At 43.7% G+C, this 25,153-nt stretch overlaps 2 protein-coding genes across 2 annotated transcripts; both read left to right on the forward strand.

Moving 5' to 3' along the window:
* The first annotated feature begins 5,258 nt into the window (after positions 1 to 5,258).
* Positions 5,259 to 14,684, forward strand: LOC134495767 (cellular tumor antigen p53-like). Its single transcript, XM_063301417.1, has 6 exons — positions 5,259 to 5,710; positions 6,270 to 6,443; positions 9,700 to 9,886; positions 11,289 to 11,392; positions 14,150 to 14,259; positions 14,522 to 14,684. The coding sequence occupies exons 2-6, from the start codon at positions 6,315 to 6,317 to the stop codon at positions 14,682 to 14,684; spliced, it is 693 nt and encodes a 230-aa protein (XP_063157487.1). The 5' UTR covers positions 5,259 to 5,710; positions 6,270 to 6,314.
* A 1,430-nt stretch (positions 14,685 to 16,114) lies between these two features.
* On the forward strand, positions 16,115 to 24,317 carry LOC134496787 (melanoma-associated antigen E1-like). The gene is made up of 9 exons (XM_063302499.1): positions 16,115 to 16,238; positions 16,729 to 16,878; positions 18,098 to 18,247; positions 18,738 to 18,887; positions 20,105 to 20,254; positions 20,745 to 20,894; positions 22,112 to 22,261; positions 22,752 to 22,901; positions 24,118 to 24,317. The coding sequence occupies exons 1-9, from the start codon at positions 16,160 to 16,162 to the stop codon at positions 24,315 to 24,317; spliced, it is 1,329 nt and encodes a 442-aa protein (XP_063158569.1). The 5' UTR covers positions 16,115 to 16,159.
* The last annotated feature ends 836 nt before the right edge of the window (positions 24,318 to 25,153 follow it).

Raw genomic sequence — 25,153 nt, forward strand, 5'->3', positions numbered from 1 at the left:
TCATACTGCCAGGAGAGTCACAACATTTCTTTCAGCTGCCATTTCCCTGTACAGGGAATCATTTTCTTAATTCTCTGATTCTATTCTGTATAATTTTATTCTGCTCTTTTAAGTCTCTTACGCTGCACCTAAGTTATATCTTCCCTGTTATATTTCTCATTGGCCAATATATGACTTTACTTCTACAGTTGTGGAAGAGCAGGCTGCTTGGCAAAATTGCAGGCACCCATGCTGCCTTTCTCCCCTCCTATCTGAGCCTTGTCCCCAGTGTCAGCATGGCAGAGTTGCTGATAAAAGCTGCAAGCCTGAAACCGGGGTGGGAGGAGATACGTATCTTTTAGGAGCTCTGCAACCAGCAGCAAACAGAAAAGCAGCCAAAGAAAAGTGGGTTTTTTTCCTTCACAGGGACTGGATGGTCCAGAGGGAAAAGAAGAGGCAAAGCACAGCACAGCTGGGAAGGTGCAAGTGTTTTACATGCTGGCTATTAACAGAGAAGAAAAAAGTAGAAGAAATCCCAGAGAGAGGAATTAAAGACAGAACAGCCTCTGTAAGAAGAAAACATTGCTCCTTAGTATTAGTAGTATATAGTATAGTAATAGTATAGAAGTAATAGTAGTAGAAGCAGCCTCGTGGGGCGCAGGGTGGTAGGCGGCAGTATTCCAACCGAAACTCTTCCCACGACCCGAGTTCGATCCCAGGGGAAGCTGGATTCTCTCTCGGGTAGCCGACTCAGGTCGACTCAGCCTTCCATCCTTCCGAGGTCGGTAAAATGAGCACCCGGCTTGCTGGGGAAGGTGACGACTGGGGAAGGCAATGGCAAACCACCCTGCTATAGTCTGCCAAGAAAACATCACAAAAGCGGCATGCCCCCAAAGGGTCAGACATGACTTGGTGCTTGCGCAGGGGACCTTCCACCTTTCACATCATCAATAGTAGTAGAATATAGTGTAGAGAAAATTGTAATTGTATTGTAGCAATCGAAATAGAGTATAGGATAATAGCAATAGAATGGACTCACACGTATATGTTTGTATGTTTCACTTTTGTGTCTTGGCTTTTTTTTTAAATAAAACATCTCCCTTATAGGGACATATAAAAAAAAACTGCCCATCCAGAGTCCAGTGCTTTTGTGGCTCTTTTGAGTCTGGGTCAGGCTAATTGGGTACAGTTTAAAAAAGAACCCATGACAACAGTATACATTATATTCACATATGTTTGAGAATTGAACATGTGTGAAGAAAATTATATTGAGAGACCAGAAAGGTACTACTAATAAGAACAGCAAGGACTGGATTCAAAAAAGTGTGCAGTAATTTTTTAATTTTTGAAAAAGTAAAAAAGACTTTTTTAGCGAAAAAGTGACCAAATATTTTCCCCTCTGACATAGATTTATAATATTTTACAAGGATACACCATTTTATGGGTAATTTGATGTTTTGTTATTACATATATGTGCAATATATTTAGGTGATTTATATTATTTTAATATGTTAATTCTTGGGGGGCTGTACTTTTTAAAAATTGTTTTGGTAATAGAACTTAAAAATTAAATCTGTTGGACAGGCATATATTGCCATTTTTAAAAACTCGTTTTTTCTTTGTTTTTAGTGGGGTTTTGCTGTTCTTTAAAATTACAATAAAATGTTTTTTTAAAAATCATTCCCAACTTGTACATTGGTAAAATAAAAATTATTTTCGAAGAAGCTACTTAAGTCCCCAGTTCTTTCTTGTCCTCCTCCGAAGCAAGCTGGTCCTGGAAAGGCCGGCCCGAACTATGTCGGGGCGTCGTTGCTGCTTTGATCAGTAAGACACCGTGGCAGCTGCAGTCCTGCACAGGCATCATCTGCCTTTTCTGCTGGACAGCTCCAGACCTGCCAAGCAAGATGCGTCTCCTTGCATAAGAACGGGCAGCAACTTTTGTTTTGGCAGGGCTGCACCGCGTTGTAGAAAAGAGGCCCTTAAAAAAAGGCAGGGATGTTGGCTGGGGGACAACTTTCAGCCTTTTTGGGGAGAAAGGTTGAGCATTCTACAAGACAACACACTCAACTTGCCTCTTATTTCAGCAAAAGGAAAAGCAGTTTTCAGGGGGGGGGCACTCTAAGATGCTCTGAGCCCACAGAATGGGGGGTGGGTGTAATACGTGTGGGCTCCAGGTTGCCATTCCTGTCCAAGGCTGGACGCGTTTGCCTTAATTATGAAGGACAAGCCAGATACGGAGTGAGAGAACTATGTTGCAAACTCACTGTTTGCACTGTTTGTGTTATTTCTAAAACTGGGTCGATCCTTGTGGATTTGTCTTTAACAACAGTGCTGGATCGTACTTTAGGACTGGGGGAAAAAGAGTTTAAGAATTCTGTTCAACAACAACAGAGGTGAAAATGAAGTGGAAGAGTTACGTGTTGAGTGAGGGAGAAATATCACGGTGGCAAGTGTGCGTAGAGAATTCAGCAAGTTTCAGGAACGACAAAAGTAACTTAATGTATTGGTAGCAGCTAGATGGATTGTTCTCTTTCTCACTGCAGCACAGGAATTTTCTGGATGAATCAATCATGGCTAAACCAGTGAGAAATTGAAATATTTTCAGCACAAGCGATGAATGGCCCAACTGTACTCTAGTGATGGTAAGATCACATTGTTTTAATGTACCTAATTTATAAAAACTATCACTTGATAAAACTCCAAGGAGTGCCCAGCCAATGCAGCTCTTTTTGTAGAGCAACCTGGATCTCTTCTTGCATTAAATGGTAAAGATATGGTGAATGGTGAAGAATGGTCTAGTGATTAAGGTGCTGGGCTAGAAACCAGGAGGCTGTGAGTTCTAGTCCCACTTTAGGCATGAAAGCCGGCTCGGGGACCTTGGGCCAGTCCTCCTCTCCCAGCCCAACTCACCTCACAGTCTGTTTAGTTTTGCTTGCCTGTTTAGTTTTGCTTTCAACGGGAACACGCAGAAGAGAAATCAAAATCCAGTCTGAGATCCAGAGAACAAAGCCAGGTTTTTTACACAAGCAGAAGACACAGGAATGACACTCCAGAGCAGGAGATCATACAGTTGTTTCCAGCAGAGAAAGGTGGGTCAGGACTACCTCTTCCATCAGGCTGCGGCCAGCTGTCTTTCATTGGGATAGTTACTCCCTTGCTTGGCAAGGAGCCTCGCTGAGCATCTGCTCTGCGCTCCTGCCGAGTCTGAGGGCTGGGGGGGCCATGCGCCACCACCTGACTGCTCCAGCTGTTCCGATGGTGCCTGTGTTTGATCAGCCTCAGGTGATTCCTGGCTTGGTGTCTCCTGAGGCTGACATTCCACTGGTTCAGCTGGAGCAGCTTCTTCAGAGGCAGGGTCTGAGTCCTGGGCCACGACAGACACATCCTGAAGGGACCCGGCTGAGAGAACTTGACATACGGAATCCGGGCCTGTGAAAAATAAGGCACATATGAAACACGGTGGCTTAATGTTTTTTCTTTGGCATTTTTCTTCAGAACCCTTCCCACTACATTCCACCGTTATGAATCATCTTTATTTTTCCTGCCTGCACTGTGGGCGGAGTTTTTATGCCACCTGTTTTAAAACAGTTGATGGAACTACTTTCTCTTTCTTAGTTCTTTAGAAGTGAGATTTTCTTGTGCTCAAAAGGAATCGCGACGCCTGCAGTGGGAGCTTCAGAGGATTTTCCGCACTGTCTGAAGAGCAGTCCACAAGGCTGAGATGGCGGCTGGACTTGGGGAGGTAAGATCACTGTCCAGTCCAGCCCAGCCTAAGGAACAATGATCTCCCCTTGCTCTTTGTACTGGCCTTCTCCCAATTGAGGGAATGGTGATTTTAGGGTTAATTTGAAGAAGGCAGCAGAAACCAGCTGCCCTAATCACTCTAACCCATTCACTTTGAGCATTTCAAAGGCTAATAGGGAAGACTGGAGTGCTTCCTGGGTGCATCCATTATCAGCCAGGTGCAAGCAGAGAAAGGCAAGAAGCCCCCCACGAGTGGAAAAGGAAGGGAGGAGGAAGTGGTCAGTTGTGCATGCAGTAGGAAGAGATCGATAACAGCTAGCTCATATTTCGCCCCAGCAACAGTGGAAGTGCCCACCTTTGGGGAGTGTTTTGCCCACCGAAGGGTGTGAATAATGATTGTTTGCCAATAATCATGTACTATGATTGTATCATGTTCAAAACGTGTATAAAACTTGTGTTGATTTGCAAGTTCTGAGCACTTCTTGTGGAACTAAAGTCACAAGTCCCCTTTCTTCTGCAGAATAAAGCTATACATGAGATTTCTGCCTTGCGTGTTAATTGGCGAAGCATGCCAGTGTGGGAAGGATTCGAGAACGCCCCCTTCCCTTCCAAACTGCCATTTTCAAACCACATCTTCCCCCTTGATAGCTGCTTCCCATCAAAAACATTTCCCCAAACTAAGTAAGAAGCTGGAAACTCCAGAACAAAAGACTAAGGTTAAAATAGAAGGGAAGCAACTTAAACATAAACGGATCACAGATAGAATAATAAGAGCATGAGCCGATCAGAACCGCCTGATAATCTAACCAAGTTCCCCATAAGCCAATCAGGTCAGGAAACTAAGAAAACAAAGGTGGAGAGGCCTCACCTTAGCCTAAGTAAAGGAAAAGGAGCTTCCCCTCAGAATAACAGTAATTTAAACTTGACAGGCAAACGCCACAGCCCCGCAGAGAGTCTGATTGACCAAAGAGTAAAAAAAATGCAAAACAATAGGGGGCGCAACCACAGGAATGCCTCGGCCCTTGGATCAATTATGCTCAGAATTCTTGGAAAGTGCCCTGCTGGGAAACTCATTAACCGCAATCTAGCTAGACAGACATTGTCTTTCGCGCTCCTTTTTCCTAACCAAAGACCCACGTCCCTATATAAGGTGGTGGGGGTGGGGGATACAAGTGTGGCCACCTCTGACAGCTGACTTCTCCATATCTCTCACTCGCAGACAAGAAAGCAATCACCTCTGTTCAAGCAACTGCCTGCATTTCTTCATTCCCACCTCAGATCAGACCCTGGTAAAATTTCCTTCCAACACCAGGTTTTCAAGAACCCAGAGTTCCTGGGATAACACAATGTTTCCCCCCACCTGGATCTTGGGCTGAAATAACTCATCAGGCCCCCAGCTTTCATATTTTGCTTTTGCTTTGAAACTCTGAAATGGAGCTTTTCCAGCAGCCTGAATAAGAGAGCGATCTTCATGAGTCCCTTGGTCCCAAATCAGCTTTGGACTATTCTCTGTCCAGGGTTTCTTAAACTTTTTTCTCTCCCTTCCCACTTTTAAAAATTAGAGAGGACCCCAAAAGAGCTTTTGTTGGTAGGGATTGTATGTTCAATATTTACTGTATTAAAACTTAAAACTGAGGCATTCGCTACCACTACTGCTTCTCATGATTGTTTGATGGGATTTTAATACTGTATTACTTTTTGACATAGGCTGGCAAATAGTTTTGATTTTCCAGACTGCTGAGGGGGACTTGGGAGACCCCCAGGGGTCCTTGGACCACCCTTTGAGAAACACTGCGCTATGCCAAGGTGCAGAACTACTTCACTCAGTCAAGTGGGCTGTTTTTCTATGAAGTCAAGTCTCAGTTCCTGGTGCCTCCATGAGCCCCTTAAAGCGGATGACCTCAAGCTGGCTCAGAAGTAAAGTTCGAGGGACCTGCTGAACCAAAATAAACTTGGGTTACTCCCAAGCCTTTACCACTTCCCCTAGGTTGGTGTCCTCTTTGCGATTCTTGAGTGTAGTGTCTGGGGAAGTGCTTCATGTTAGTGCAAAACGTAGTTGTATATTTTTTTGGTGAAAGAAAATATACAGTCTTTGGTGAAAGACTTAGTCTCTGTGTAGTGAAAAAGAATGCAAGCTTTATTTGATGCTGTTCCCTCATTGCCATAATAAAGCCCCAGATTTTTTCCATTGTCCCTCGGACCAGCTGTCATTTACAGACCAATTCTGATGAAAGAACCACATCCGTATGTGGGGAGCAACTGCAGTTTGCAAGCTGAGGCCCTCCTGGCCTGTACCTGCTTCTCCCAGCCTAGAATCCTTGAGATGGGTTGAGGCTGCAGCTCCCAGAATCCCTACCCAGCAGGGACACAGCTGGAGTGCTCCAAGTTGAAGAAGGCAGACACAGAGCCTCAAGCTTAACTCACTGAGGGCGATATTCGAAGTAGAATTAAATGTTATTGCATTTCTCCAATAATATTTTAGGTGGAAGTAAGGGGAAGAGAGGTGTGGAATATTGTGCTTAAATTCTTGTTTTCATTTTTCATAGGTTTTGCGGCAAATATCAGATTCATATTCAGATCTTCAAGTTTCCATGGGGGAAGCGTCAGTCCGTATTCCAGATCCCAGCACCACTTCCATTTCCCCTTCCACAGAAGAATATGCAGGCATGTTTGGCTTTGAGCTGGGTTTTGATGGACTATCAAGAGCTTCTGGTGCTTGGGTAAGGACTTTGGGGAAATATGTGAGTGCGGAGGTTAAGGGTGGTGACCTTGACAGAAATACAAAACTCTTACCTAGGCAAAAGGGGATGAGACATTATTTAAGTCCTGGGAAACAAGGTAAGGTTTGGAAGCTGCTCAGGCAAGCACTTCCCTGATTCACTGAAGGATAAGAAGGAGGGGAGGTGAAGTCCAATCAGACTTGCGGATTCTCTTATTGTAGCCTATTTCAATAAAGAGCAGTTCTAGTCTTCCAATGGAGTTGATTTTTTGGTCTGGTCGGCCTAGTGGGGCTGACAGTGAGGGAGGGAATTATGGGAGGACCAGGAATCTGTGTCACAGGCATGTGCATAACTAAATCAGAAGAAACAGACAACATGTTTTCAACCTTTTTCTTTTATCCTTTAAGAAATGCTTAAATCATTGTTTGGGGGTTGTCATAAAAGTTGCATCACTTTCTCAGCCCTCCTCCAGATTAAGATTTTTAAAACTAATTTTGGGTATAGAAAGGTACCATGTTAATGACACATTTTCCTTTTCACCTAGTTTTATAATGGTGGTGGGGGGGGATATTTGTTGATCTAAATTGCTGGCAGTCATCAATTTCATATAAGGTTGTGAGAAGGCCTGGATGCCCATCTCCTTCAAAGCAAATATTTGCAGCTCAGGGTTGAACTGTGGAGTCCGTGGTGCTCTCTGAGACTTGTTGTTTTCTTGCAGACGTTTCATTGCCAGACCGGGCAACATCTTCAGTGCAAAGAGGGAGTGGGCCTTGCTCTCTGTTGATCTACCGTGGCTTGCTCTGCTTGTGTTGGGGTGTTGTTCTCTCCTTGGGAGTTCCTTGATTGGGCTGTTGTTTGCTGCTTGGTTGATTGCCTGAGTTAATAGTTCCTTGATTAGGGTATATTGTGCTGTTTGATGGTTCATCTGGTGTTAATCTTGGTGTTAATCTTTGCATATCTGGGTGTTGATTGCTGGCAAGGAGGTGTTCTGGTCTTCTGGCTTTTCTATTGTCTCTCTTGAATGGTATGTAAATGTTGTTTACCTCTGTGCCTGTTGATGGCTGATTTGTCTGAGTGCCAGGCAACCCACTACAACCCAACCGACAGAAGCTATGAAAAGGATAACACTGCCACACATCAGAAACATCTCAGAAACTACCAACAGACTGTCACAATCACACGGCATCACTGTAGCACACAAACCAATAAAAACCCTTTAAAACGTCTTAAGCAATCCAAAGGACCCAGTAGTCCAAGAAGAAAAAACAGGAGTCATTTACAACAGACAGTGCAAGGACTGTAACAACCACTGTGTAGGACAGACAGGCAGAAGACTAGCAGAGCGCATCCACAAACACCAACTGGCAGTCAGAAGACATGATGAAAACTCCTTGATCTCACAACACATGGACAGACTCAACCATATTTTCAACTGGGAAACTGTGAGCATCCTAAACCAAGCCAAATCCAAAAACGCCAGAGAATTCCTGGAAGCCTGGCACTCAGACAAAGCAGCCATCAACAGACACGTAGAAGTAAACAACATTTACATACCATTCAAGAGAGACAATAGAAAAGCCAGAAGACCAGAACACCTCCTTGCCAGCAATCAACACCAAGATATGCAAAAATCAACACCAGGATTAACACCAGATGAACCATCAAACAGCACAATATACCCTAATCAAGGAACTATTAACTCAGTCAATCAAGCAGCAAACAACAGCCCAATCAAGGAACCCACAAGGAGAGAACAACACCTCCACCAACAAAAGCTGGAGAAACCATGGTATATAAACCTAAAGCAAGGCCTACTCCCTCTTCGCACTGAAGATGTTGCTTAGTCTGGCAATGAAATGTCTGCAAGAAAACAAGTCTCAGAGAGCAACAAGGACTCCACCCATCTCCTTTTTTGATCCTGTTGGATTGGTCAGAGTTGAAGCCTTAGCAGAACTGAAGACAGGGGCACTCATCTTTAGCCACTTTTTTTTTTTTAGCAAAGGTCTCCCCTGTCCTGGTCTATTACCTACCCACACTGGCAAGAGTTGGTTTAGGGCCAGACTTTTGCAAAAGCTGCTTCTGATTTGGCCCAGACCTGCAAGATTCTTTTTCCCTTTCTGCAGGTTCTCCTCTCCCCACTACATCTACCCACTATTAGCTTTATTGTAAACCACCCAGAGTCCCTCTTCTGGGGGGAGATGGGCAGTGGCAAAATTTGATAAATAAAAATATCCCAGAGCCTCACCTCTGGGGCCAGGAGCCCAGTGGGTTTGAAACAGACAGCTCTGGGCAGATCAGCTCCTTCAAACTCACCATCTCCCAGATCCCACTGCAAGCTGATCTGTGGCTCCAGGAGCTGGCTGGTTTTGGCAAACAGCTTGACCTGTGCAGTAGTGCAGAACTTGGAAAGAATGCTGAACCCATGTGAGTCAAGCTTCCTGACCAATCCAGCATCTTCCCAAGCCCATTGATCAACTGTTCAGTGGGCGTGCGATTCTGGCTGGCAAGTTTTGAAAGCAGGCTAGGCTTGTGCGGGTGATGTTGGAGACAGCAGGCTTTGAATTCTTTCAAAACTCTGCATCTGCACAAGCCCGCTGAGCAGCTGTCAGGTCTAGCCATTGGTCAAAACCACCTGCCAGTTAGGCACTGCAGTGACTGGCAGATGGTTTGTTGCTGGCTGGTGACCATTAGGAGGTGGGAGCCTGCACCCCTGAAATCAGTCCAGCATCATTTGGCAACAAGCTAGTCCATAGCATGTTTGATTTGTGTCATCCTCTCTCTGAAGACTGTGGAGGAAAGGGGTTGGTAAAGATTTTGGGGAGGAGAGAGAGGTGTAGGGATCTGGCTGTGTAATGGTCTGTGGGAATGACCTTGAGAGACAGGAGGAGAGCCGCAGACTACTGTAGACAACCCGATGGTAAAAGATGTCTCAGCCCACAGGAGGGGGGATGGCATGGGAAATGTTTCAGAAGGCACCCTCTGTCATTTTCTGGAGAGTAAAAGTAAAGGAGGGGAAACACACTTTCAGTCGTGCAAGGTTCTATTTAATGTAACCGAACAATAAAGATAGAGCTAGTACTCCCAGTTGTGCTTATTGTCTGGACTACCTCACAGGGCTAACAGGCTGCTAGTTCTATACTCAGTAGACAAGGGTGCTGGATTGTCACAGAAGCAAGGAAGATCTGTCCGCTTGGACTCTTACAAATAAGACTAACCTTCCTCTTCTTTCTCTCTTACCTCCTGTCCCTCAACTCAGTTCTCAGAAAAACTCAACACAGTGTACTGTCGCCGATGCATCGCCTTCCCAGTCCTCATGCATGTGTCCCATCCACTGCCTTCTGGCTCCATCATCCGTGCCATGGCTGTGTTCAGGCACCCCAAGGATGCAGCAGAGGTAGTGAGATGCTGCCCACTTCATGAGCAACTGCTAAGAGACAGAGGTGGTGAGTTTTGGCTAAATGATGTGCTTAATCATTGGACTGCTTGGAAATAGGATGCAGCTTAGACAGTTTTGCAAAAGGACATCCAGAACAGAACTTTTCGTTCCTTAAACTGGAGGTTGAGACGGTTTGAGCTTGGAAACCTACTGCTTCCATTTTGATCCCAAAACTTGGGAGAAAGTTTTCTCCTACAGCAGCCCCTTTAGAAAGTGATCATTGAATCTGTCAATTTCCCATTTTTACAAATTTGTCCCTTTGGGTTCATTGCACTTGGGAAGGATTTTCAAAGTGTTTGCTGAAACATATGCTGGTTTTCTGCATGTTTCTCCCAAAACATTCTTTTTGCAGTTTTGTCTAATATATTCAGTTTGTAAAATTTCCACACATTTGCACATCCCACAAAATTCAACATAAAGAATTTCAAAGGACAGCTACATTTAGTGTGCATTGTTTTTAGATTTTTTTTTATCCTGCCTTTATTATTTTTATAAAGAACTCAAGGCTGGGAACATACCTAATACTCCTTCCTCCTCCTATTTTCCCCAGAACAACAACCCTGTGAGGTGAGTTGGGCTGAGAGAGAGGGACTGGCCCAAAGTCACCCAGCCGGCTTTCATGCCTAAAGTGGGACTAGGACTCTCCATCTCCCTGGTTTCTACCCCGGTGCCTTAATCACTAGACCAAACTGACTGAAACACAAAACTAGATATGTTCATATTTTAATATGAACTATTATTTTAATATGAACTAAATTAATTTCTCCCCCTCCCCTTTCTAGTAACAAGGAGAGGAATGGGATCTGCCCTTCCTTTCCCATTACGGGGCAGAGGAAGAGGACATGAGGTAGTGTGAACAGAGACCAAAGGCAATTCTTTATTACATGATACATTTATGTTAATTATTATTCTCCTTCCACCATTGGAAGAGCTGAGACAAAAAGTGCAGCCATCTGGATCTTGGGGAGGAATGAATATATATATATATATAATTAAAATCATTCATTTTTCTAGATATAGTGATATTAATTAAACATAAAGATGTTTGAAATACAGGCACTGAGAATTCACCTTCTCTTGAGAATAACATCATGCTGTTTGATCACTTAATCTTAACCTTCATGTAGACAGGGGGAAATACAGTATCATCCATCTGCATGCTGGCAGTCCAGAGCAACTTCTTTATTTAACCCCAGCTACCAGTCGGCTTAGGGGCAATTCCTCATGATACAAATGCCCATCCTTCCAGGGCTGGAAGCCAATTTTTATTATGCATCTGTGAATTCCAGGGCAGAATCATAGCTGGGGAGATGTTTCCAGATGAGCTTGGAACAGAACGAGGTCCTCCAAGTCCCCACTCTAAACCAATCACTTTCTCTTCTCTTCCTCCCAACTTTGTCTTCTGACAGATGTGGCCCATCCGGAGCACCTAATCCAGGTGGAATGGAATAACCGAGCCCAGTATTTTTCTGACTCAGAGACCAAGCGATGCAGTGTTACTGTTCCTTTTCAGGTACTCGCAGTTGTAGGGTGAAGGAGGAAAAGAGTTTGAGAGAAGTTCCTCTCCGAAGTTCATTATTTAAGATGGCTGCTGGGCAAGAATTTCTTCTATATTTCCCCCCCTCTTGACCTCATTTGGTTTCATGAAAGAGCCTTTGCTTTAGAGGGAAGAAAAGGTTGGTGAAATTCTCATGGATGAAACACAATCTTCTTTACTTAGGTAGTTACAAAGTAGTAAAAGGGTATGTGTGAATGCCTGGCTTTCATTGCTCAGTTGCCTCTCCACCAGTCTTTTGAAGCCTCAATGGCTTCCACGCCTTCTGTCAAGTTCCTACAGCAGATATGGGGGAGTTCATCCCGTTGGGCTTTTTTTTGAAAGATTGGAATCTTATTGTTACCACTAACCGGGAGCCCTGCTGTTGAGAACTTACTGGAAAAATTATCTTACCCCTGAAGTAATTCAAGAAAATTATCCATCCAATGTCCTGTCCACATGCAGTACATCTATTAAAACTGGGACTATTCTGCTTTGGGAACTGGGTTTTGCAAAAGTTCCACTGAGTCCTTCCCAGCTCCTGCACCTGGCACCACACCTCCATCCAGCTTTCAGGAGCTCCAATGCATTTAATTTCTACCCGTCAGCTCCACCCCCATCTGGGAAATCCAATAAAAATAACAAAAACTGACCTTTTGGTTGCCAACAGTCAACAAATTTATTGTCAGTGTTCAAGCTCCAAAGCAAAATGGTTAATACAGAAAATACATTTAGCACTGATAGAGTGTTATACTCTCCTTCCTTAAGTAACTGTTTCAATTTATTCCCTTTCTGCCTTTTACTCCATAGGGGAGAAAGCCCCAGCCATGAACTCTAACCTCATCCTGCCTCTTCTCCACCTACAGCAACGGTTTACCTCCTCCTTTGTTCTCATACTGCCTCATGGGAGTCTGATTTTCTCAACAAAATAGCCCCCTGACAGACTCCTACAGCTTATTACAGCTGTTTTGCAACAACTTGCAAAACAATGGGAAAAAACCCATCAAGGTTATGCCTATTTTTGTTAAAACGTCTTTCATTAGATTTTTAATATCAAGTCGATGTGATGATTTATTTAATTCTAATCAAATGGCAAAAAATTAAGTCATCCTAAATGAAGGGGTCTGGCTCTACATACAGAAAAGAAATAAATTATATGGGGGAAAACCACACATCCACCAAAACTGGCAGGGCAAGCTACTGTGTATAAACAGGGAGCAAACCCCACACTCCCTCACCCTGATGATGTTACCTAGTTCGGTAATGAAACGTCTGCAAGCAACAACCAAACTCAGAGAGCACCAAGGACTCCACAACTTTATTGCTTACAGTATTCCCAAATTCTAATCCAACCAGGGATTAGGTTGCACACACTGGAAAATTTTGAAAGATCATTTGGGCCCTTGAGAATTGTTCGCTTGTTTTCTTCTATTCTTTAAACAAACACCCATATGCTCTTGGGTGCCTGATGATTCCGATCTTCAGCTCACAGCTCTCTTTCCACAAACTAGGCCTATGCAAAATTAATATTTGGAGATTTGATCCAGATAGAAACAACTGATGAATTGAATTGCATGCCTTTAAATCAGCTGAAATAATTTGGAACAGATTTTTTTTAATTGATTCAGAAATCCAATTTGACGGTTAGATTCAGATGCTCAAATCGGTTTGATCAGAATGGATTGCTGAATAAGATCAATTTTCGAAAATAAATTTTGAATCAGATGTGGTTGATTCTAGCGCTCATACTATAAACCCTCTTAACTTCCTGTCATTCTTCATGCTAAAAATATATAAACACACATTTTCTTACCCTTTCCGATGGGAAGAGAAATCAGCAAATATTTCATTGAATGTCTTGAGAGAGGAGAAATTCCTCAAGTTTCACAGGATAAGGAATGCCGGGCTAGCAGTGGCTGGCTGGCTGGCCTGCCTTCCTCTTTTTATCAGTATGTTGTTATATGTATTAGCATCTTGGCCACCATTTTGCATCCTCTAGCAATAAGCTGGTTCTAGTATCAGTCTGGGATGGAGGGTATAGAAATTATCCCCCCAAGTTGGTGAAGAAACGTTGAAAATTATTCTGCACAGTCGTGTTCTTTTTCTACTGAGAATGTAAATTAATTCCAGCTCTTAAAAACCTGTAGTTGAGGTTTGTTGGAGAAAAATCTGTAGGAGGAAACTTCTCAAATTAAAATTTTTCTGTCCCTTCTCAAGATGAGCTTGTTTGGTCTACCCAGGCAGGAAACCAGAGTAATTTGGTCTGTTAATTAAATGTTAATATCTAATGGGTTCAATATTGTTATTTTCACATGATTCAACAAATAAATATTCTACAAATGGGTCAATTTTAAAATTTAATAGGGTAAATAACGATAAATATAACCCACACAAACAAAAGCTCTTTTGGGGTCCTCCATCATGTTAAATGTGGGAAGGGCTCCTGAGAACAAAACGTTTAAGAAACACCGGCCTAAGACAACAAAGAAACTGCGTCCTCTTGAAGCCTACTCACTAGCTGAATATTTGCTACTACAGTTTATACTCTGACTGTGCTCAGGAGCTCCATGCTAAGACATATTAATCTTCAAATTGGTTACATTCTCTCACAGGTTGCAGTTAAGGTCTATGTTTTGCTGTCCACACCTAACTTTTTGCTACGGCCACCTAAGCCTATCTGAAGCTTCCCTCTTTAGTGGGGGGAGGCTGATGTGTAATTTTCTCTTTCCTCTGCAGGAGTCCCGTAAAAGCAGCGTTGTTTGGTACAAGTACATGTGTTCTACAAGCTGTTTTGTTGGCGTGAACCGGCGTCCCATTTCAACCACCATCACCCTGGAGTCTCCACAGTCAGTATCTATTCCTGGTGTTCTTCGAAGTATGGCAGTGCCCAGCTTGGGGAACGTGGGAGCCAAAACCTCTCATTTCTCATGCATGACAAATGGGGTGTTGGGGGTTGAAGGAAGCTGTGCCATGAACCAGAGCTCCTGGATGCTCTGAAAAACAAGTGGGGGGACCATTTGGTACGGGGTCCCTGGGCCGCTGGGCCACAAGATTTCAGCTAATAAACTTTCTACTTATTTTCTGCCCCCCCAATTTTTTCTCTCACAGAGGATTGATTTTTGGACGACGGTGCTTTGAAGTTGAAATATATCGGAGAGGTGAGTCGCCTAGCCCAAGAATCTGGAGACCTAGTATTCCTAGACTGGAAGAAAAGATACATCACTTGGACCTGGAAGGGTTGCTAGAAGATTTGGAAAAGCAGGGTAGGTAATTTTAGAATCATGCACTGTTGGGGAGAAGGAGTAGAAGGGATCAGAGGGCTGGGGAGGTCACAAATAGAGAGAGATGAAAAAAAGACTGGATGGGAAGGAAGTTCCCTATTTCAGCCTCTTTGGGGCTGCCATGCTTTCCCTCTTCTTTGGAGGTGCACCCACGTGTAAAGAAAAGGGGGGCTTTGATCATGTGGTTGCAGTTGCCATCTTAAGTACCCCCCTCACCGCCACAGATGACCCTGGCTCCCTGTGGGAGCCACGGTGAGGGAGAAGCAGCTCAGTGTACTTCTTCTTTGCTTTCTCCCACCCTCCCTCAGTTCTGGTGGCCTGGGAAGTGTGGTGCTTGAATTGTCTCAACATTGGGGGCCCACGTAAGAAGCTGTCTTGGTGCTCAAAGAGGTCCACTAATACCCTTAGTTCTTTCATGGGAAAGGTGGGATTCAGAAGAAGCTAAATGTTCAAATACCTCAAGAGGAAAGTGGTGTCCTGCTGGCCTTGCAAGAATAGAAGACTAGACCACACTGTGTTGATAAGCTGAGCTTAAATAAATAAACGCTGTGCCTTCAAGTCGGTCTTGACTCTTGGCAACTGCCTGGACAAGACCCTGCAGTCTTCTTGACTACATTTTCAGAAGTGACTTGCCATTGCTTTCTTTCTGGGGCAGAGATAGAGTGACTGGCCAAAAGTCACCCACTAGCTTTATGCCTAATGCAGGACTAAAACGCACAGTAGCCTGGTGCTTTTTTAGTCTATCCAAAAGCAAAAATGTGTGCCAGTCACAGGGGTATCAGTTGGAGAGAGACCCCTTTAAAATCACGTTTGATTTGAACGTGTCCCTCCTACATAGCACAGCTAAGTAACTGTTTGAATTCTTGAGGGCCCATCAGGATGGCAATCAACGATTTGGGCTTTTCTCCTTGTAGAGGATCATGTTGCCCAGAAGAAGGACCACTTTAATTCCAGGGTGTCCTGGAAGAGGCTGCACTCCCCCGCCTCCCCAGAAAGGGGTGCAGTCAAGGCATGTACTGTATTTTGTTACTGTGTCGGTGGGGTGAATGTGTGGGACGATACAAGCTAGGCTTAGCCTATTTAACAGCAAAACTTGCGGGAGCAAAAGATGAACCTGCCTCCCCTATCAAGTGCAGCTAAATGAGCGGTTGAGTGGCTCTAGCTTCTCTCGTCATAGATTATCATTTTGTGGAGAAGCACAAGGATGTACTGGTACAACGTCTCTCTAGGGCACCCGAAGTCCTGGATGGTCTGATTGGCTTTGCTTGGGATGATGTCCAGTACCAGGATATAATGTCTGAGCTTACGGACTGTTTGAGGATGGAGAGACTATACATGATGGTGCCCAGCTGGAAAAAAGAATGGAAGGATTGTCCCTACCTATAATTTAATTCCTTCAGGACTGTCTGTTTCAGCCAAATATGAGGGTTGCGTACCACGTTCCAAGACTCCTATTTGGGGCCCGATGCCAGCTAGTGACAGACACCAAAGCCTCCTGTCGTCGAGAATTGAGTCCAGGCCTTTCTCTTTGGATCCCGGGAAAGGTGAGATTGGCTCTATCAATTACAGCCTTCTAGAGACTGGTTACAATTGAATTATTCCAGAGGGCTTGCAGGGTGGCCATTTAGTTATTCTAGAGCAGTTCAGATACAACTATAGTTAAGACGAAAGTCCGACATCAAGCCATGTTTGTGGTACGCTCGGTCCTTGGGAGTCTTCTCCCTTGCCACCACCCTCCCACACAGATCCCATGATGTTAGCTATTGTTTCTTGGTGTTGGCTGGTCATTTTCTGAACCTTAGTCAGAGTATTCCCTGATTGGGTTTTTTTTCCTTCTGATGGACTCTGCTTATTGAGGGGGAGATCAATTCTCAGGACAGCCCAAGGTAAGGGTTGAAGGCATAACTCTGCACGGAACTGCCTCCCAACCTTAATGTGAGCTGGTGAAGGCATTGGGGTTATCCAGTAATTCTAGGACCGTCAGAAATAGTAGTATAATATAACTGATAATATCCTATAATTTCACTCCTTCAGGACGGTCTGTTTCACCCGAACGTGTCGGTTGCTCAGCACCTTCCGAGTCTCCTATTTGGCCCATGATGCCAGCTAGTGACAGAGGCCGAATGCAAAGCCCGCTGTCGTCGAGAAGTGAGTCCAGTTCTTTCTGGTTGCATCCCAGGAAAGGTGAGATTGGCTCTATCAATTACAGCCTTCTAGAGACTGGTTACAATTGAATTATTCCAGAGGGCTTTGGAGTACATTGTGACATCAACAGAGTTCTGTACTATGATTTAAATTTTTAACATTAATTTATAGTGAATGTTTCATTCACTCCAAGTCTTTTAACACTGCTGGGTCTTTTAAATTGCCTTTTAAAATTGCTGTGAATTACCAATAATTGCAAGAGGCGGAGGTATACCAATGGCTTCATAGAATGAATTACAGTACAATATACTGTACAGCTGAGCAAAGTAAAGGTATAATCTAAAAATTTGGCATTTGATCTAATGTTTAACAAATAATCTAACAGTTTAACAAGTAAAAGAAATGGATAAATATTACATAAAATATTTAAAACTCAGACTTATTACTATACTGGCAAAGGCCTTGTTTTTAGAGCGATAGTTAAAAATTTGGCTGTTGGCACTGTAATTTTAGGATTTTTTTCTGTGAGTAAAATGTTAACCTATTCAGAAGTATCACGTCCTGGCCTTGGTTTTACTATACAGCAGGTCACATATCCTGCCCAAAACTCTTGTAAAACTCACAAGGCAATAAGATGTAATCCACAATTTCAAGGTGAATGCCACGGGAATGCCATTTGCAGCCTCCTCTGCTGGCTTCCCACAACTACAGTCAATGGGGAAGCCAGCAGGGAAGGTCGCAAGTTTCTCGGGTAAGTCTCCCCCACTCGCAAATCTTCCCCCCGTCCCGCCCCTCTGCGCTATCTATCCTGCCTTTCAAAAGGCACTGGCGGGGGCAGGGTGGCCATTTCGTTATTCTAGAGCAGTTCAGATACAACTATAGTTAAGACAAAAGTCCGACATCAAACCATGTTTGTGGTACGCTAGGTCCTTGGGAGTCTTCTCCCTTGCCACCACCCTCCCACACAGATCCCATGATGTTAGCTATTGTTTCTTGGTGTTGGCTGGTCATTTTCTGAACCTTAGTCGGATTATTCCATGATTGGGTTTTTTTTCCTTCTGATGGACTCTGCTTATTGAGGGGGAGATCAGTTCTCAGGACAGCCCCAAGGTAAGGGTTGAAGGCATAACTCTGCACGGAACTGCCTCCCAACCTTAATGTGAGCTGGTGAAGGCATTGGGGTTATCCAGTAATTCTAGGACTGTCAGAAATAGTAGTATAATATAACTAATAATATCCTATAATTTCACTCCTTCAGGACTGTCTGTTTCACCAGAACTTCACTATTGCACAGCAACTTGTGAGCCTCTTATTTTGCGCCCGATGCCAGCTAGTGACAGAGGCCGAATGCAAAGCCCGCTGTCGTCGAGAAGTGAGTCCAGTTCTTTCCCGTTGGATCCCGGGAAAGGTGAGATTGGCTCTATCAATTACAGCCTTCTAGAGACTGGTTACAATTGAATTATTCCAGAGGGCTTGCAAGGTGGCCATTTAGTTATTCTAGAGCAGTTCAGATACAACTATAGTTAAGACGAAAGTCCGACATCAAGCCATGTTTGTGGTACGCTCGGTCCTTGGGAGTCTTCTCCCTTGCCACCACCCTCCCACACAGATCCCATGATGTTAGCTATTGTTTCTTGGTGTTGGCTGGTCATTTTCTGAACCTTAGTCAGAGTATTCCCTGATTGGGTTTTTTTTCCTTCTGATGGACTCTGCTTATTGAGGGGGAGATCAATTCTCAGGACAGCCCAAGGTAAGGGTTGAAGGCATAACTCTGCACGGAACTGCCTCCCAACCTTAATGTGAGCTGGTGAAGGCATTGGGGTTATCCAGTAATTCTAGGACCGTCAGAAATAGTAGTATAATATAACTGATAATATCCTATAATTTCACTCCTTCAGGACGGTCTGTTTCACCCGAACGTGTCGGTTGCTCAGCACCTTCCGAGTCTCCTATTTGGCCCATGATGCCAGCTAGTGACAGAGGCCGAATGCAAAGCCCGCTGTCGTCGAGAAGTGAGTCCAGTTCTTTCTGGTTGCATCCCAGGAAAGGTGAGATTGGCTCTATCAATTACAGCCTTCTAGAGACTGGTTACAATTGAATTATTCCAGAGGGCTTTGGAGTGCATTGTGACATCAACAGAGTTCTGTACTATGATTTAAATTTTTAACATTAATTTATAGTGAATGTTTCATTCACTCCAAGTCTTTTAACACTGCTGGGTCTTTTAAATTGCCTTTTAAAATTGCTGTGAATTACCAATAATTGCAAGAGGCGGAGGTATACCAATGGCTTCATAGAATGAATTACAGTACAATATACTGTACAGCTGAGCAAAGTAAAGGTATAATCTAAAATTTGGCATTTGATCTAATGTTTAACAAATAATCTAGCAGTTTAACAAGTAAAAGAAATGGATAAATATTACATAAAATATTTAAAACTCAGACTTATTACTATACTGGCAAAGGCCTTGTTTTTAGAGCGATAGTTAAAAATTTGGCTGTTGGCACTGTAATTTTAGGATTTTTTTCTGTGAGTAAAATGTTAACCTATTCAGAAGTATCACGTCCTGGCCTTGGTTTTACTATACAGCAGGTCACATATCCTGCCCAAAACTCTTGTAAAACTCACAAGGCAATAAGATGTAATCCACAATTTCAAGGTGAATGCCACGGGAATGCCACTTGCAGCCTCCTCTGCTGGCTTCCCACAACTACAGTCAATGGGGAAGCCAGCAGGGAAGGTCGCAAGTTGCTCGGGTAAGTCTCCCCCACTCGCAAATCTTTCCCCCCCCCACCCCTCTGCGCTATCTATCCTGCCTTTCAAAAGGCACTGGCGGGGGCAGGGTGGCCATTTCGTTATTCTAGAGCAGTTCAGATACAACTATAGTTAAGACAAAAGTCCGACATCAAACCATGTTTGTGGTACGCTAGGTCCTTGGGAGTCTTCTCCCTTGCCACCACCCTCCCACACAGATCCCATGATGTTAGCTATTGTTTCTTGGTGTTGGCTGGTCATTTTCTGAACCTTAGTCGGATTATTCCATGATTGGGTTTTTTTTCCTTCTGATGGACTCTGCTTATTGAGGGGGAGATCAGTTCTCAGGACAGCCCCAAGGTAAGGGTTGAAGGCATAACTCTGCACGGAACTGCCTCCCAACCTTAATGTGAGCTGGTGAAGGCATTGGGGTTATCCAGTAATTCTAGGACTGTCAGAAATAGTAGTATAATATAACTAATAATATCCTATAATTTCACTCCTTCAGGACTGTCTGTTTCACCAGAACTTCACTATTGCACAGCAACTTGTGAGCCTCTTATTTTGCGCCCGATGCCAGCTAGTGACAGAGGCCGAATGCAAAGCCCGCTGTCGTCGAGAAGTGAGTCCAGTTCTTTCCCGTTGGATCCCGGGAAAGGTGAGATTGGCTCTATCAATTACAGCCTTCTAGAGACTGGTTACAATTGAATTATTCCAGAGGGCTTGCAAGGTGGCCATTTAGTTATTCTAGAGCAGTTCAGATACAACTATAGTTAAGACGAAAGTCCGACATCAAGCCATGTTTGTGGTACGCTCGGTCCTTGGGAGTCTTCTCCCTTGCCACCACCCTCCCACACAGATCCCATGATGTTAGCTATTGTTTCTTGGTGTTGGCTGGTCATTTTCTGAACCTTAGTCAGAGTATTCCCTGATTGGGTTTTTTTTCCTTCTGATGGACTCTGCTTATTGAGGGGGAGATCAATTCTCAGGACAGCCCAAGGTAAGGGTTGAAGGCATAACTCTGCACGGAACTGCCTCCCAACCTTAATGTGAGCTGGTGAAGGCATTGGGGTTATCCAGTAATTCTAGGACCGTCAGAAATAGTAGTATAATATAACTGATAATATCCTATAATTTCACTCCTTCAGGACGGTCTGTTTCACCCGAACGTGTCGGTTGCTCAGCACCTTCCGAGTCTCCTATTTGGCCCATGATGCCAGCTAGTGACAGAGGCCGAATGCAAAGCCCGCTGTCGTCGAGAAGTGAGTCCAGTTCTTTCTGGTTGCATCCCAGGAAAGGTGAGATTGGCTCTATCAATTACAGCCTTCTAGAGACTGGTTACAATTGAATTATTCCAGAGGGCTTTGGAGTGCATTGTGACATCAACAGAGTTCTGTACTATGATTTAAATTTTTAACATTAATTTATAGTGAATGTTTCATTCACTCCAAGTCTTTTAACACTGCTGGGTCTTTTAAATTGCCTTTTAAAATTGCTGTGAATTACCAATAATTGCAAGAGGCGGAGGTATACCAATGGCTTCATAGAATGAATTACAGTACAATATACTGTACAGCTGAGCAAAGTAAAGGTATAATCTAAAATTTGGCATTTGATCTAATGTTTAACAAATAATCTAGCAGTTTAACAAGTAAAAGAAATGGATAAATATTACATAAAATATTTAAAACTCAGACTTATTACTATACTGGCAAAGGCCTTGTTTTTAGAGCGATAGTTAAAAATTTGGCTGTTGGCACTGTAATTTTAGGATTTTTTTCTGTGAGTAAAATGTTAACCTATTCAGAAGTATCACGTCCTGGCCTTGGTTTTACTATACAGCAGGTCACATATCCTGCCCAAAACTCTTGTAAAACTCACAAGGCAATAAGATGTAATCCACAATTTCAAGGTGAATGCCACGGGAATGCCACTTGCAGCCTCCTCTGCTGGCTTCCCACAACTACAGTCAATGGGGAAGCCAGCAGGGAAGGTCGCAAGTTGCTCGGGTAAGTCTCCCCCACTCGCAAATCTTTCCCCCCCCCACCCCTCTGCGCTATCTATCCTGCCTTTCAAAAGGCACTGGCGGGGGCAGGGTGGCCATTTCGTTATTCTAGAGCAGTTCAGATACAACTATAGTTAAGACAAAAGTCCGACATCAAACCATGTTTGTGGTACGCTAGGTCCTTGGGAGTCTTCTCCCTTGCCACCACCCTCCCACACAGATCCCATGATGTTAGCTATTGTTTCTTGGTGTTGGCTGGTCATTTTCTGAACCTTAGTCGGATTATTCCATGATTGGGTTTTTTTTCCTTCTGATGGACTCTGCTTATTGAGGGGGAGATCAGTTCTCAGGACAGCCCCAAGGTAAGGGTTGAAGGCATAACTCTGCACGGAACTGCCTCCCAACCTTAATGTGAGCTGGTGAAGGCATTGGGGTTATCCAGTAATTCTAGGACTGTCAGAAATAGTAGTATAATATAACTAATAATATCCTATAATTTCACTCCTTCAGGACTGTCTGTTTCACCAGAACTTCACTATTGCACAGCAACTTGTGAGCCTCTTATTTTGCGCCCGATGCCAGCTAGTGACAGAGGCCGAATGCAAAGCCCGCTGTCGTCGAGAAGTGAGTCCAGTTCTTTCCCGTTGGATCCCGGGAAAGGTGAGATTGGCTCTATCAATTACAGCCTTCTAGAGACTGGTTACAATTGAATTATTCCAGAGGGCTTGCAAGGTGGCCATTTAGTTATTCTAGAGCAGTTCAGATACAACTATAGTTAAGACGAAAGTCCGACATCAAGCCATGTTTGTGGTACGCTCGGTCCTTGGGAGTCTTCTCCCTTGCCACCACCCTCCCACACAGATCCCATGATGTTAGCTATTGTTTCTTGGTGTTGGCTGGTCATTTTCTGAACCTTAGTCAGAGTATTCCCTGATTGGGTTTTTTTTCCTTCTGATGGACTCTGCTTATTGAGGGGGAGATCAATTCTCAGGACAGCCCAAGGTAAGGGTTGAAGGCATAACTCTGCACGGAACTGCCTCCCAACCTTAATGTGAGCTGGTGAAGGCATTGGGGTTATCCAGTAATTCTAGGACCGTCAGAAATAGTAGTATAATATAACTGATAATATCCTATAATTTCACTCCTTCAGGACGGTCTGTTTCACCCGAACGTGTCGGTTGCTCAGCACCTTCCGAGTCTCCTATTTGGCCCATGATGCCAGCTAGTGACAGAGGCCGAATGCAAAGCCCGCTGTCGTCGAGAAGTGAGTCCAGTTCTTTCTGGTTGCATCCCAGGAAAGGTGAGATTGGCTCTATCAATTACAGCCTTCTAGAGACTGGTTACAATTGAATTATTCCAGAGGGCTTTGGAGTGCATTGTGACATCAACAGAGTTCTGTACTATGATTTAAATTTTTAACATTAATTTATAGTGAATGTTTCATTCACTCCAAGTCTTTTAACACTGCTGGGTCTTTTAAATTGCCTTTTAAAATTGCTGTGAATTACCAATAATTGCAAGAGGCGGAGGTATACCAATGGCTTCATAGAATGAATTACAGTACAATATACTGTACAGCTGAGCAAAGTAAAGGTATAATCTAAAATTTGGCATTTGATCTAATGTTTAACAAATAATCTAGCAGTTTAACAAGTAAAAGAAATGGATAAATATTACATAAAATATTTAAAACTCAGACTTATTACTATACTGGCAAAGGCCTTGTTTTTAGAGCGATAGTTAAAAATTTGGCTGTTGGCACTGTAATTTTAGGATTTTTTTCTGTGAGTAAAATGTTAACCTATTCAGAAGTATCACGTCCTGGCCTTGGTTTTACTATACAGCAGGTCACATATCCTGCCCAAAACTCTTGTAAAACTCACAAGGCAATAAGATGTAATCCACAATTTCAAGGTGAATGCCACGGGAATGCCACTTGCAGCCTCCTCTGCTGGCTTCCCACAACTACAGTCAATGGGGAAGCCAGCAGGGAAGGTCGCAAGTTGCTCGGGTAAGTCTCCCCCACTCGCAAATCTTTCCCCCCCCCACCCCTCTGCGCTATCTATCCTGCCTTTCAAAAGGCACTGGCGGGGGCAGGGTGGCCATTTAGTTATTCTAGAGCAGTTCAGATACAATATAGTTAAGACGAAAGTCCGACATCAAGCCATGTTTGTGGTACGCTCGGTCCTTGGGGGTCTTCTCCCTTGCCACCACCCTCCCACACAGACACCGTGATGTTAGTTATTGTTTCTTGGTGTTGGCTGGTCATTTTCTGAACCTTAGTCGGATTATTCCCTGATTGGGTTTTTTTTCCTTCTGATGGACTCTGCTTATTGAGGGGGAGATCAATTCTCAGGAGAGCCCCAAGGTAAGGGTTGAAGGCATAACTCTGCACGGAACTGCCTCCCAACCTTAATGTGAGCTGGTGAAGGCATTGGGGTTATCCAGTAATTCTAGGACCGTCAGAAATAGTAGTATAATATAACTGATAATATCCTATAATTTCACTCCTTCAGGACGGTCTGTTTCACCCGAACGTGTCGGTTGCTCAGCACCTTCCGAGTCTCCTATTTGGCCCCCGATGCCAGCTAGTGACAGAGGCCGAATGCAAAGCCCGCTGTCGTCAAGAAGTGAGTCCAGTTCTTTCCCGTTGGATCCCGGGAAAGGTGAGATTGGCTCTATCAATTACAGCCTTCTAGAGACTGGTTACAATTGAATTATTCCAGAGGGCTTTGGAGTGCATTGTGACATCAACAGAGTTCTGTACTATGATTGTAATTTTTAACATTAATTTATAGTGAATGTTTTATTCACTCTAAGTCTTTTAACACTGCTGGGTCTTTTAAATTGCCTTTTAAAATTGCTGTGAATTGCCAATAATTGCAAGAGGCGGAGGTATACAAATGGCATCATAGAATGAATTACAGTACAATATACTGTACAGCTGAGCAAAGTCAAGGTATAATCTAAAAATTTGGCATTTGATCTAATGTTTAACAAATAATCTAACAGTTTAACAAGTAAAAGAAATGGATAAATATTACATAAAATATGTAAAACTCAGACTTATTACTATATTGGCAAAGGCCTTGTTTTTAGAGCCATAGTTAAAAATTTGCCTGTTTGCACTGTAATTTTAGGATTTTTTTCTGTGAGTAAAATGTTAACCTATTCAGAAGTATCATGTCCTGGCCTTGGTTTTACTATACAGCAGGTCACATATCCTGCCCAAAACTCTTGTAAAACTCACAAGGCAATAAGATGTAATCCACAATTTCAAGGTGAATGCCACGGGAATGCCATTTGCAGCCTCCTCTGCTGGCTTCCCACAACTACAGTCAATGGGGAAGCCAGCAGGGAAGGTCGCAGGTTGCTCGGGTAAGTCTCCCCCACTCGCAAGTCTTCCCCCCGCCCCTCTGTGCTATCTATCCTGCCTTTCGAGAGGCACTGGCGGGGGCAGGGTGGCCATTTAGTTATTCTAGAGCAGTTCAGATACAACTATAGTGAAGACGAAAGTCCGACATCAAGCCATGTTTGTGGTACGCTCGGTCC

Source organism: Candoia aspera, chromosome 4 (assembly GCF_035149785.1).
Source record: "Candoia aspera isolate rCanAsp1 chromosome 4, rCanAsp1.hap2, whole genome shotgun sequence".
In the NCBI taxonomy this organism is placed as follows: domain Eukaryota; kingdom Metazoa; phylum Chordata; class Lepidosauria; order Squamata; family Boidae; genus Candoia; species Candoia aspera.